Raw genomic sequence first — 13403 nt, 5'->3', positions numbered from 1 at the left:
AGATGCAACCTGTGTAAGCAAAGCAATGATGGGAGAACGGAGAGACCCATTTATAAGAATAAGAAAAAGGAGGCGGAATTGATTGATTGTAATGCAGGTATGTAAAAAATATATGACTACTTTGTAGTCATATATTTAAAGTAATAGCTTGATGCGTGTTTCAAAGATTGTTTTTCATAAAAGCTTCAAACAAACAGAGGTGACTGATCTCGGAAACGGTTTAATGCATTTAAAAATGGCTACAGGTACCGTCAGCATGCTTGCTAGGTAGAGTACGGTAACGAGTACACGTGGCTACTGTAGCATTAGCCATTTAATCCAACGATGATGGATTAAATCTATTACAAACATTAAAGGACTTGTGTGTTGCAAAATAGCCGCACATGGTGTGTAAAGCAGTTTTTGCGCTAAGAGTTCTGCTAGCTCTTTACAAACTGATGATGCTAACGTTAATTGCTAACGTTAACCGGAGCGCCAAGACTGAAAATCATTTAAATTGCGTTAGTTATGTTTTTATGTCACTGAGTTGTTAAAGAGGGAACACACTTGTCTAATTTATTGTACGGAGTAAACGTTATATTATTTGAATTTTTTTATACATTTTTATATATGTGTATATATAAGTTTATGTGAAATTAAGTTGGTTAACTTAAGATGTTTGATAATCTTTGCTTTAATCAAGGACTTTATTTTAGGTGTTGCCTTTTTTTCTTGTTAATTGCGTAGAATGATGCACAGAGTGAACCTCAGCCAAGACCAGTGCGCTGGAAAAAACGTGACAGACAGGGAGATTTTATTCCTCAAAGACCATCATCCAGTCGAAGTACTAGTTGGATGCCACGTGGTCAGTGTTCTCACAACCATTGATTTTATCTCACAACTTGTTTTCACCAAAGAATTTCAGTAAGTAAATATTCTTCAATCTCTTATTTCTTCCAGTGTCCACAGATCAGCATCAATGTCCACGTGAAGAACCTAGTTATGTTGCCAGTGTCAACCCAACAAAAGGTACTTTACCCTCTTGTATATATTGTGATTTCTATTTTCAAGTTTACTTTTATATTTGTTGTTATAGTTGAGTTAGGCAGGGCTTTTGTGCAGTCCTAAGAAACATACCAACTAGAGTGTTTATTTCACTTTGTGGCAGAGTTTCTTTATTTCTTTCTTCTTCTTTTTTTTCTGTTAGTGTATGGAACTGAGGTGCTTCGTCAGGAGCTCCTTCAGTTGTTGGAGGATGGAGAAGAGGATGCAGCCATGACTTGTGAGACGTCATCTGAGTCAGCTGCTACTCACTGGGCGATCAGAAACATGGTGTCCTCGCAAAAGTGGAAAGAGGCCAGGCCTCGTCTTATAGACAATATGTTAGCTACTCTGGATCCACAGTCAAACCGTGTGTGTCAGTGTGGCAAACAAGTAGTTGTGAGGTGTCTGGACTGCCTGCCTCTTCCATTCCTTTGTGCTGACTGTGATATTGCAGTTCACACACGCTTTGTCCTGCACAACAGAGAGGCAGTAACAGGAGGGTTTTTGCAGCCTTCATCAGAGTTTCACAAGCTAATAGGTATGGTTTTTAAGTCCTATGCATTTCTTGCTATGTACTATGAGTGGGTGCTGTTATTGTATATTTATTGTGTATCAGTTCATTTCCAATTATTTTTATATATATATATTGTGTGTTTTAATGTTAGTTCGGCTATTGCGTGTGCAAAGGCCAGACCATGTGTGTGACTGCCCAGCAGGTAACGTTGAGGTTTCACTCGGCGCAACTGTGGCTCTTGTAACCATAAATGGTAAGTTGCCCTTTTGTCAAACAGTACATACACAACAGATGTGTTTGCAGGTTTTATTGCAAATTGTACATTGCTATCTTGTTTTGAATTACCCTTGGCCCACAATATATGTGGGCACCTGTCAAAGGTCATTTGGATTTACCAGACCGCTTTGAAAACAATATGAAATCTTCACAACATGAAAAAAATGTCTTTGTTGAGCCATGACTGAATTTATCCTTATCCTTCCTAAAGGCCGTTTAACCTTGCACATTTTGTTATAAGGTTGAATGAACGGGGCGGCACGGTGGTTAGCACTGTTGCTGCACAGCAAGAAGGTCCTGAGTTCAATTCCACCATCAGGCCGGGGTCTTTCTGTGTGGAGTTTGCATATTCTCCCCGTGTTTGCGTGGGTTCTCTCCGGGTACTCCGGCTTCCTCCCACAGTCCAAAGACATGCAGTTTGTGGGGATAGGTTAATTAGTTAATCCAAATTGCCCATAGGTGCGAATGGTTGTCTGTCCCTGTGTGTTAGACTGGTGACCTGTCCAGGGTGTACCCCGCCTCTCCCCCTATGACAGCTGGGATAGGCTCCAGCGACCCTGAAAAGAATAAGCGGAAGCGAATGGATGGATGGTTGAATGAATTCAGCAGTCATGTATTGTGACCTCCTTTCTATAGATCAAATGGGGAGGTTCGTTTCAGGATAGGGCCGGTTCAACAGTTGGAGAAGAGGGGGAACAAGTAAACAGTTTCCTGTCTAGGGCGGCCATCACAACGAAGTACATGTCTAAAGCAGGTATGTGTCTGTGTGTGAGATTCCACTCAGTCTCCTGCTCATTAATTCTTATTTTAGAGCTGGGCGATATATCGAGTTTTTTAAAAATATCGATATATTTTTATACGAGATATAAGATGTGACAATATCCTTTATATCGATATAGTCTATGTTACGTTATAATTATAGTTGCGGAGCCGCAAGTTTGCCTCTCTTTCGTCCACTTTTGTCTTTACGCAACGTTACTCGACCTCGCCTCTCCTTCACTGAACACAACTCCCCCTCCTCCCCCATCGCTTCACCTGCAGGCAGCGACAAGATGGACATGGCAAATCTCCGTTAAGAAGTTACTGCGCATCGCCCCGTGCGTGGGGCTGGACGGCGTCAGTGTGTTAACAAGCTAGCCACGCTAACGCCTAACTGCACGGCCTGAAATCCTTTCATTTTCTCAAAAGTTGACTGCGCGCCTTTTGTATGAATTCTGGTTGTGCTTGATGACCGCGAACCGATTTTATGTGATACACAGCGCTCAGCAATCTGTCAAAAAATGCTTTAGTTCGACTTTGGTAAGCTAGGGAGCTGCACCGCTTGATGGATTGTCGGAGCATTAGTTTGACAGAAGTTTGACTTTAAGCATAAGTTTGCTAGGACCACACAAAGGCAAATGTGTCTGACAGTCAAAGGCATAAGAATATGGAATTCTCTCGAAGATAATCTTAAGAGTTGTACAAACATGCACCGTTTTAAAATGTGTTACATATTTAAAAGGATAAATCAATATGAAGAACATGAAAGTAATTTGGGCTAAACGTGGAAGAAAAAAAAAAGAAAAAAAAATTCTCATTGCCATTTAATGCTGTATATTGCTGATTATTTTGATTTGTTGTTTAGTTTTGCAGTGTTACAAAAAGTTACATGTTAGAGGGTTTTTGGGGGGTTATTGGCGCCCTCTTGTAATAATATTTGGATTGCAGATAGGGGGCAGGTGCTAACAAGAATTTATTCTTCTTCCTGCTCCTTTCCACCCATGGGTGCAGTGTCATATTAAGGGAAGGAGGTTCTGTATGTAGGAAAAGAAAAACTGTTGAACCATGTGTGGAATAAATAAAGAAATGAAATGAAATGAAATTACGGCTACCGAGGAGCCTCGCGGAGTGATACGTACTGTGCTTCAACGTAATATTACGGTACTGTGTGTGTATAAGGACCATAAATGGCACCTGTTCAGAGACATGGTTACCAAGCGGATTTCAAACTCCAGGCTGTCAGTCACGCAGTAGAAGTTGGGAACAGAGCAGCTGTGAAATCTGTCTGTTATTATGCTCAGCATATGTTAGTTTACATTTTGACTGCACAATTGTGAGCTCTTTGTTATGCACAAAACAACATAGTTTTCTTTTATTTATAGAGCATCATTATTTAATAAATGCTCATAATTTATTTTTGAGTAGTTTTTTTCACATCTATGCTGTATGTTAATAAAAGTGCCTGTGTGACATCTGGGACACACCTTTGACTAAGAACGCTCTTTTTGTTCTTACTTTATGGCTTTAAAAAAATATCGAGATATATATCTTATATCGCCATCCAGCTAAAAAATATCGAGATATGAATTTTGGGTCATATCGCCCAGCTCTATCTTATTTGTATACTAACTGAAATGCAGGGCGAACAGACATGCTGACCCTCCTGGCTTTGGGGTGGAACAAAAGGAAAGTGGAACAACTGGGCCGCACTTTGAGCCATAGATATCGAAAGGTAATTTTTTCAACACCCATTTTAATGTGTGTGGTAATGGGCAAAAAAACACCAGTACTCTAAAAATGTCAATATGAATGACATTTATTAATGTATTCTTAGATCATAAGGATCCTTAGAGAACAAGTGGAGAGCCTGAATGTGACCAAAAATGAGCTGGGTGTGGATGACGACACACTGCAGCAGTGGGTGGCCGATGTGCAGAAATGGGCTGAAGGTGAGTCTCAGTATAATGCACTCGTGTATAACAATAGGACCCACCATGGCCTCATTAAAGAACTTAAGGTAGAATTAATATCTTTCTGACAGTGTCAACAAACATTGAAAAATAAGCGTTGTAAAAGCAGAATTTATGGCAGAGTTGTTGCGTTTGATCAACTTGGATTGGACCTGGGTTGAAATGATGTCGTACTAGTTGGTTTTATAAACCTGACATACTTGTTATCTCATGATAATGCAGCACATGAAGGCTACAGATGTCTTATAATGAATATCATCAAGTCAGTGATTACAGAGTCCACTGTAGTTTGGTGACTGTTACTCATCCTGTATTCTGATTAATATTCCTCTCACTTAGAAACTGATCAAACTGATGGCAGCCTTAGAGCGTTGCAGGCACGAATAGAGGAGCTTGTCGTCATCATCAGAGTGCGAACACAAAGTCTTTACAGACAAAATGGTGTCACGGTTTCTTTGAAATGGATCGTTTGATACTTTGTTTGTACAGTATGTACAGCTACTTTGTAAACAGAATAAAATCAGATCCAGGTTTGTTTAAGCTGAATGTGATGCGTGTTCTAGCAAACAAATTGATGAGTGTAGATTAAAGTGTAACTAGAAAAATTTGCATTTCCTGCGAAAATGCTGTGTGGATGCCTTAACGCTGAAGCTGTCTGCTGAAAAGCTGAAAAAGATGAAAAGTTGCAAAGAGTTGTATGGTGGTGAAAAAAAAAATATCGCCCTGAGCAGGCTTCGAACCTGGCCCTCCTGGGCTCAAGGCAGTTACTCATCTGACTGACCCAAACTCATTCTCACAAAGAAGAGGTGGACAGACTGACAATTCTGCTGAAATGAGCAGAAGCTGCTGAGAACTGTGCTGATAAGAGGAGAAAAGGCTGAAAATTTTGCAGAAAAGAGGTGAATCAGCAGAATTTCTGCAGAAAAGAGGTAAAGAAGCAGAAAGTTGCGCTGAAAAGACATGAATCAGCAGAATTTCTGCTGAAAAGAGGCAGAACAACCTGGTTCTGCTCAAATTCACCAATCAGAGATACTGCCTCTGTCTGCTTCATCAGGCTGTGTACTTGTCTGTATTTCTGCCATGGAGCGTTAAGAAGAATCTGAGGTCCATATTAGAAAAACTCCTAAAATGGGGTGAAAAAATGACAATTTTGCTGAAAAGGGTGAAGAAGCTAAAGTATACCAAATCAAAGTATTTGTGCCAAAACATAGTATTTCTGCCATATTGTGGTATTTGTGCCACAAAAGTTACTACATTACAACATGAATACGGATTAAAGATGAAAGAAACTGGCAACAAATTCCTCCACTACAAACCAGTCTGATACCACTTCTTTGCAGTGTTCACGTTTACTAAGGCACTACCAAAAAGGCGCCACAAGATGGCACTCCAACACAAGAGATGACCTATGTACACTGATGCACTTAGTAACAGTCAGCCTCCTACTTAGCCATTACGTAATACAGCGATATTACAGTGTACAAATTCACATAAATTTGCAGGGGAAAAAACAAAGCAGGAACAAGCCCAAAACAATAAAATAACTGGGCTGCCATAACTATTGCTAACTAGCACATACGCTAAAGGTAACTAAAACCAATACCAACCAATGTTTTTGCAGAAACACTGTAATTTCACTCAAATACTATGAAATAGCAGTAATACTATGATTTGGCAGAAATACTATGTTTCAGTACAAATACTATGACAAAGCAGAAATACTATGACTTAGAAGTAATACTATAACAAAAGGGATTCCTCAAAATTACTATGAAATTGCAGTAATTCTATGATTTGGCAGAAATACTATACTTCATTACAAATACAGTGCTTTGGTACAAATACTATATTTTGATTTGAATACTATGATTTGCCACGAGTAGTATGATTTAGTACGAATACTACGAATTGGCAGAAATACTGTGACTTAGTAGTAATACTATAACATAACAGATATACTGTGATGTTGCAGACATAGTATGTTTTTGCACTACTCATTTGTAGTGAAAAAAAACATGTGGACCAAGGTGGGATTGAACCCACGACCTTTGAGCTGCAGAGCCGTGTCATTACTGATTGCGCCACCTGGAAAGGGGGCGGGCGTCTAAAACACAGAGACTTGAGGAGTCAGAATTAGATCGCGGTGAGAGGCGAAAAACGCCGTTTTTTGGAGTTACAAAACGTCGTGTAACTCAAAAACTAGGAGGACTAGCAGCATAATTCTTGTACTGGGTGAATCAGCGGACTTTGGTGTACTTTGACTGCGATTTTCATTGCTCTTTGTAACTCCGTCGCGGAGATATGACGAGAGAAGAAACGGCTTCATTTTCGGAGTTTGAAAACTGAGAGGAGGACAGATTTCCACCCCTCAAACAAACGTAATTCATTGCTCAACGGTAAGATAATTGTAAAACTGCTTCCACTGTGAGTGTCAGCAGTGTCTGAAGATATATTGGCACAAGCCTCATGTCCTAACTTTGCTTTGTTAAAGAGATATGGCGATTTGAAAATGCCTCCCGTTACAGAATTTCAGCTCTGAATTTCAAAACCTCCCCATAGACTTTGAATGGGGAGTTGTCAGACCTTGTGTCACTCCGAGGCAAATTGCGAAAAAACGGTAAATCTCACAATAAAGATAGTGACATTTTCTGAAAGCCAGCAAAAATACCTAAGTTTTTATGTATAATTTGTGGGGGTTGAGTGGAAATTGAGCGAGTAGCAAGAAGTTGTTTAGACATGAAGAGAAAATTCAGAACGGACCAGCACTCACTCTGACTTAATTGCATAGCAACCATAGCAACGCATGTATTTTCTGAAAAATCACAATTTTGCAACTGAAAACTTCAAGAGAGATAAGATTAAAACGGTAGAAGATCTGAAAAAGCTGAATCAGACAGGAATAGCCCAATAATCTGAGAACATTTTAAAGTTTGAATGGAGTTTCTAGGTGAAAGTATGACAAAGTAGTTAAGTTTCAAAAACAAGCAAGTTTTAGCAGAATTGTGGAAGTTTCCCATTCATTTCAATGGGACAAATTAAAGGAAAAAAGTGTAATATTTTAAAAAGTATAATAGTAATAAACACCAAAAGATATAGCAAACATTAGCAGAAATAGCAGAACAGTATAGAGTTTGAACTGAGAAAATCGGCTGAAAACTGAGGGAGTAGTTAAACGGCAAAAAACGTACGGAAGCAACTTGAAGAACTAGAAAAATTTGCATTTCCTGCGAAAATGCTGTGTGGATGCCGGAACGTTGAAGCTGTCAGCTGAAAGTGACTGAAAATTTTGAAAACCTGCAAAAATTGTACGACTGAAAAATTCTCCTGAAAATAGGTGAAAAAACAGAAACTTTTGCTGAAAAGAGGTGAAAAGGCACAGATTCTGCTTAAAAGAGGTAAAGAAGTTCAAATTTGTACTGAAAAGAGGTGAAAAGGTTTCTTCTGAAATGAGCAGAAGATACTGAGATTTGTACTGATAAGAGGTGAAAGGCTGAAAATTCTGCTTAAAATAGGTGAATCAGCAGAATTTGTACTGAAAAGAGGTAAAGAAGTAGAACATTGCACTGAAAACAGGTGAATCAGCAGAAATTTTGCTAAAAAAGAGATTTCTGTTGAAAACACCTGAAAAAGCTGGGATTTGTGCTGAAAAGGGGTGGAAAAAACTCACAATTCTGCTGAAACGGGGTGAAGAAGAGGTGTTAGGCTGTTGAGAAGAGTTAAATAAGTTGAACTGATATGTTTGAGTACAAATAGTATGATTTGGCAATATTGCTGCGTTTTAGCACAACTCCTGAGATTTGATTTGACTATGATTTAGAAGAAGGATTATGACTTTGTACAAATACAATGTTTTGGCACAAATACTATGATTTGGTTCGAATGCTATGATTTTAAACAAATACTATAATTTGGTAGAAATACTATTTTTTAGTAGAAATACTATGATTTACCAGAAATACTATGTTTCCTCAAAAATACTATGATTTTGCAGAAATACTATGCCTTAGTAGTAATACTATAACATAACAGATATACGATGATTTTGCAGACATTCTGCTTTTACACAAATACTATAATGTGGCAGAAATACTATGTTTTAGCACAAATACTATGATTTGGCACATATAATATATTCAGCAGATATACTATAACAAAACAGAAAGTCTACGACTTAGTAGTAATACTATAACATAATAGATAGACTCTCTGCAAAATCATAGTATATGTTTTTGCACAACTAGCACAATATGGCAGAAAAACTATGATTTGGCACAAGTACTATGATTTAGTACAAATACTCGTATTGGCAGAAATACTATGTTTCAGTACAAATATTACGATTTGGCAATAATACTGGGTTTTAGCACAACTACCGAGATTTGGGTGAAATACTATGATTTAGAAGAAATACTATGACTTCGTACAAATACAATGTTTTGGTTCAAATAATATGATTTGCAAAAAATACTATGATTTGACACAAGTACCATGATTTAGTACAAATATTACGATTTCGCTCAAATACTATGAAATTGCAGTAATACTATGATTTTGAAGGAATACTCTGATTTGGTAGAAATACTATGCCTCAGTACTAATACTATAACATAGCAGATACACTGTGATTTTGCAGACATAGTATGTTTTTTCACAAATACTACAATATGGCAGAAATACTATGTTTTAGCACAAATACTATGGTTTGGCACATATACTGTATTCAGTAGATATACTTTAACAAAACAGAGAGTCTACGACTTAGTAGTAATACTATAACATAATAGATATATTATGACTTTGCAGACAGTCTGTTTTTGCACAACTAGCACAATGTGGCAGAAATACTATGAATTGGCACAAGTACTATGATTTAGTAGAAATACTCTTATTGGCAGAAATACTATGTTTCAGTACAAATACTATGATTTGGCAATAATACTGCGTTTAAGCACAACTACTGAGATTTGAGTGAAATACTATGATTTAGAAGAAATACTATGACTTCGTAAAAATACTATGTTTTGGTTCGAATACTATGATTTGCAAAAAATACTATGATTTGGCACAAGTACCATTATTTAGTACAAATACTACGATGTGGCAGAAATACTGTGACTTAGTACTAATACTTTAACATAACAGATATACTGTGATTTAGCAGACAGTATGTTTTTGCACAGATACTACGATTTCACTCAAATACTATGAAATTGCAGTAATACTATGATTTTGAAGGAATACTTTGATTTGGTAGAAATACTATGCCTTAGTAGTAATACTATAAAATAACAGATATACTGAGATTTTGCAGACATAGTATGTTTTTGCAGAAATACTACAATTTGGCAAGAAATACTATGTTTGGGCAAAAATACTATGATTTGCTATAAATACTATGATTTGGCACATGTACTATAATCAGCAGATATACTATAACATAACAGAAATTCTACGACTTAGTAGTAATACTATAACATAACAGAAATTTTAATTGGGCAGAAATAACATGATTTGGCACAAATACCATGATTTGGCAAAAAAATACCATGATTTGGCGCAAATACGATGATATGGCAGAAATACTATGATTGGGTGCAAATACTATGATTTGGCACAAATACTATGGTTTAGCAGAAATAGTATGTTTTAACATAAATAATATCTTTTGACAGAAATTTCTGCTAAAAGGTTCTATTTCTGCTTTTTAGCAGAAATACTGTAATATTGTATAAATACTATGCTTTGGGATAAATACTATATTCAGCACATATACTATAACATAACAGAAATACCTCCACCTACTAGTAATACTATAACATATCAGAAATGTCATGATTTGGCACAAATACCATGATTTGGCAAAAATACTATGATTTCCCAGAATTACTATGATTGAGCAGAAGTACTAAGATGTAGTAGAAGTACTTTGATTTAGCAGAAATACTATTATGGAGGAGTAATACTTTAACATGGGAGAAATACTGATACACAAACACACATACACAGAGCGCAAAGGGAACAGTGGCTGTTAAGAGTCTGGGCTTGGTATATCTAGGTCAGCTAAATTAGCTGCACCTGCTGTAATCAGCACTTACACACACAGACACAGAGAGAGCTCTGAGTTTTCTTTAGTGTATTTCTGACATTCAGGATTCCCCTCAAACAAATGGCCATAATTTCCTAACCGTAGGGGCTAGAATGGTTCTGACACCGTTTTGTTCAGAAGAGATGGGGGAATCTGCAGGTCTTCTTAATTCAGAGATAAAATATAAATTATTGAAGATATATGACTTGTAATACACTGTAACTGAGTAGAGGCGAAGCAAAACTGACTTGACTTGCCCTCAAACAACGTTTTGTAACTCTAAATCTATATGGAGCATCAAAATCATTCTTTCACCGTAAGAATCAGCAGGCTTTTGTGAACAGTCATGGGAATTTTCAGGTCTCTGTGGAAATCCATCAAAAAGATATGACGAGAGAAAAAAGTGCCTCATTTCCAGAGTTTGAAATCTGAAGAAATCTGAGCGAGGGACAAATTTCCTACCCTCAAACAAGTGTAATTCATGGCCAAACGGTAATAGGTGAGGAAAAATTTTTTTAATTGTGAGCATCAGTGATGTCTGAAGATATATTGGCACAAGCCTCATGTCTCAACTTTGTTTCGTTAAGAAGATATGACGATTTGAATATGCCTCTCATTAGAGAAATCCAGCGCTGATTTTGCACAAACTCTCCATTGACTTTCTATGGAGAGTTTTCAGACTTTGTGTTGCTCTGAGGAGATTTGCAAAAAATCTGTAAATCCCACAACAATGATAGTGACATTTTCTGAAAGCCAGCAAAAATACCTACGTTTTGATGTATAATTTGTGGAGCATGAGTGGAAATTGAGCGAGTAGCAAGAAGTTGTTCAGACAAGTGGTGAAAATTCAGAAAGTTTCACTGTCCACTCTGAGTTAATTGCATAGCAACCATAGCAACACATGTATTTTCTGAAAAATCACAATTTTGCGACTGAAAACTTAAAGAGGTATAAGATTAAAATGGTAGAAGATCTGAAAAAGCTGAATCAGAATGGAATAGCCCAATAATCTGAGAACATTTTAAAGTTTGAATGGAGTTTCTAGGTGAAAGTATGAGGAAGTAGTTAAGTTTCAAAAACAAGCAAGTTTTAGCAGAATTGTGGAAGTTTCCCATTCATTTCAATGTGACAAAAAAAGGAAAAAAGTGTAATATTTTAAAAAGTATAATAGTAATAAACACCAAAAGATATAGCACCCATCTCCAGAAAGAGCAGAGCAGTTTAGAGTTTGAATGGTAAAAATCGGCTGAAAACTGAGGGAGTAGTTAAAGTCCAAAAAACGTACGGAAGCAACTAGAATAAAGTATAAAGAATAAAGAGAAACAGGAACTCAATAGTGTGGAAGCCCTTTGAGGGCATCCACACAATAATAAAGAATAAAGAGAAACAGGAACTCAATAGTGTGGAAGCCCTTTTAGGGCATCCACACAATAAAGAATAAAGAGAAACAGGAACTCAATAGTGTGGAAGCCCTTTAGGGCATCCACACAATAAAGAGAAACAGGAACACAATAGTGTGGAAGCCCTTTAGGGCATCCACACAATAATAAAGAATAAAGAGAAACAGGAAAACAATTGTGTGGAAGCCCTTTAGGGCATCCACACAAATATATACATTATGTGAAGGTGTGCCTTTTTTATGATAATTTACAGATTGCAACAAGAGGCGACACAGAATTCGCAAGGTCATCTTAGATGAGAAGAAACGCTTGGCGGCTGCTGTTGACGACTACAACAAGCTTGCTGAACCAACAAAGCAAATCGTATCCAGTGATGCCCTCAAGCAGACCGACATTTGGCCCTGGCAGAGCACAAGTGAACGTAAGCTCTTGATTTATAAATATCCTTTTTAAACAAACTCCCAGTATCTGAGCAGTAGTTGAATGTTTTGTTCTTGAATCATAATATGCTACTATGTTTTCCCATCTGATGTTGTTAAACTGTAGCTGCTGCAGACCTCCAGACAAAGAGAAAGGTCTTTGAGAAGGTGATGGCTGTGAGGCGCCTGAGAGAAGAGGAGACGATCCTTTGCAGGGAGATGCGGCATCACTGGATAGTGTTGCGAATGCGATCAGTGGTGTTGGGGACAATCTCCTCAGACTGTAAGCACATTATTTGTTTATTAATTTTTCATTTACCATTTACCATTAATTTTTTGATGAATCGATTGAAAATAATAGATGCTAAAGTCTTACTGGATCTTTTAGCTATATCTAGATTGCTAGCTAACACTGCCTTCTCCCTTTTAAAAAAAAAAAGTTTAATTACAGGATCCTAATTCCTTGTGTTTATGAGGTGAGGGTTTTTTTTGTTTGTCTGTTTTTTTACTTTACTCATATTTATTTGTTTTGGTCTTTTTACAGCCTCCCTTGTTGGCATGTCGGGGGATGCACAGAAGGGACTCTGTAGCCTGGTTTTAAAAAAACAAAGTGAACTGAAAGCTGAAATGCTCAAAGTAAAGTACAAGAGAATCCTCAGCCACCAACCACTCCTGGAAATGGACTCGGAGGAGGAGGAAGACATTCCAGACGATGCCACTGAGAGTGATTTGAGCACTTCTGTGGAAGACTGATTGTGTCATCATTGATGTTATGTTTGGTAAAATAAAAAGTTAATCACATTTCTGTTTAATGTGATTTTTACAATGTCTGTTTTAGAAATTGCTTATCATCAACAGACATTTTACATGTTGAGTTGAAAAATGGAATTCCCTTGGTGCAGTTGTTTACCCTGAATCATTCTTTCCCATCTAATTTAATGACTAGTGTACATGTTC

At 37.3% G+C, this 13403-nt stretch overlaps 1 protein-coding gene across 1 annotated transcript; it reads left to right on the top strand.

The window, feature by feature from the left end:
- The first annotated feature begins 727 nt into the window (after nucleotides 1-727).
- Nucleotides 728-13199, top strand: LOC120443546. The gene is made up of 6 exons (XM_039622409.1): nucleotides 728-844; nucleotides 940-1008; nucleotides 4407-4521; nucleotides 12281-12448; nucleotides 12574-12729; nucleotides 12991-13199. The coding sequence occupies exons 1-6, from the start codon at nucleotides 728-730 to the stop codon at nucleotides 13197-13199; spliced, it is 834 nt and encodes a 277-aa protein (XP_039478343.1).
- Nucleotides 13200-13403: the final 204 nt, after the last annotated feature.

The sequence above is a fragment of the Oreochromis aureus genome, linkage group 14, assembly GCF_013358895.1.
Source record: "Oreochromis aureus strain Israel breed Guangdong linkage group 14, ZZ_aureus, whole genome shotgun sequence".
Lineage (NCBI taxonomy): Eukaryota > Metazoa > Chordata > Actinopteri > Cichliformes > Cichlidae > Oreochromis > Oreochromis aureus.
This window is presented reverse-complemented; position numbering and strand designations above follow the sequence as displayed.

What these genes read in the sequence shown, in the direction of transcription:
- LOC120443546 (XM_039622409.1), top strand. Translation starts at nt 728, where the DNA reads ATGATGCACAGAGTGAACCTCAGCCAAGACCAGTGCGCTGGAAAAAAC. An exon ending in TACTAGTTGGATGCCACGTG is followed by an intron (nt 845 to 939) that starts GTCAGTGTTCTC and finishes TATTTCTTCCAG; the next exon opens with TGTCCACAGATCAGCATCAA. An exon ending in CAGTGTCAACCCAACAAAAG is followed by an intron (nt 1,009 to 4,406) that starts GTACTTTACCCT and finishes ATGTATTCTTAG; the next exon opens with ATCATAAGGATCCTTAGAGA.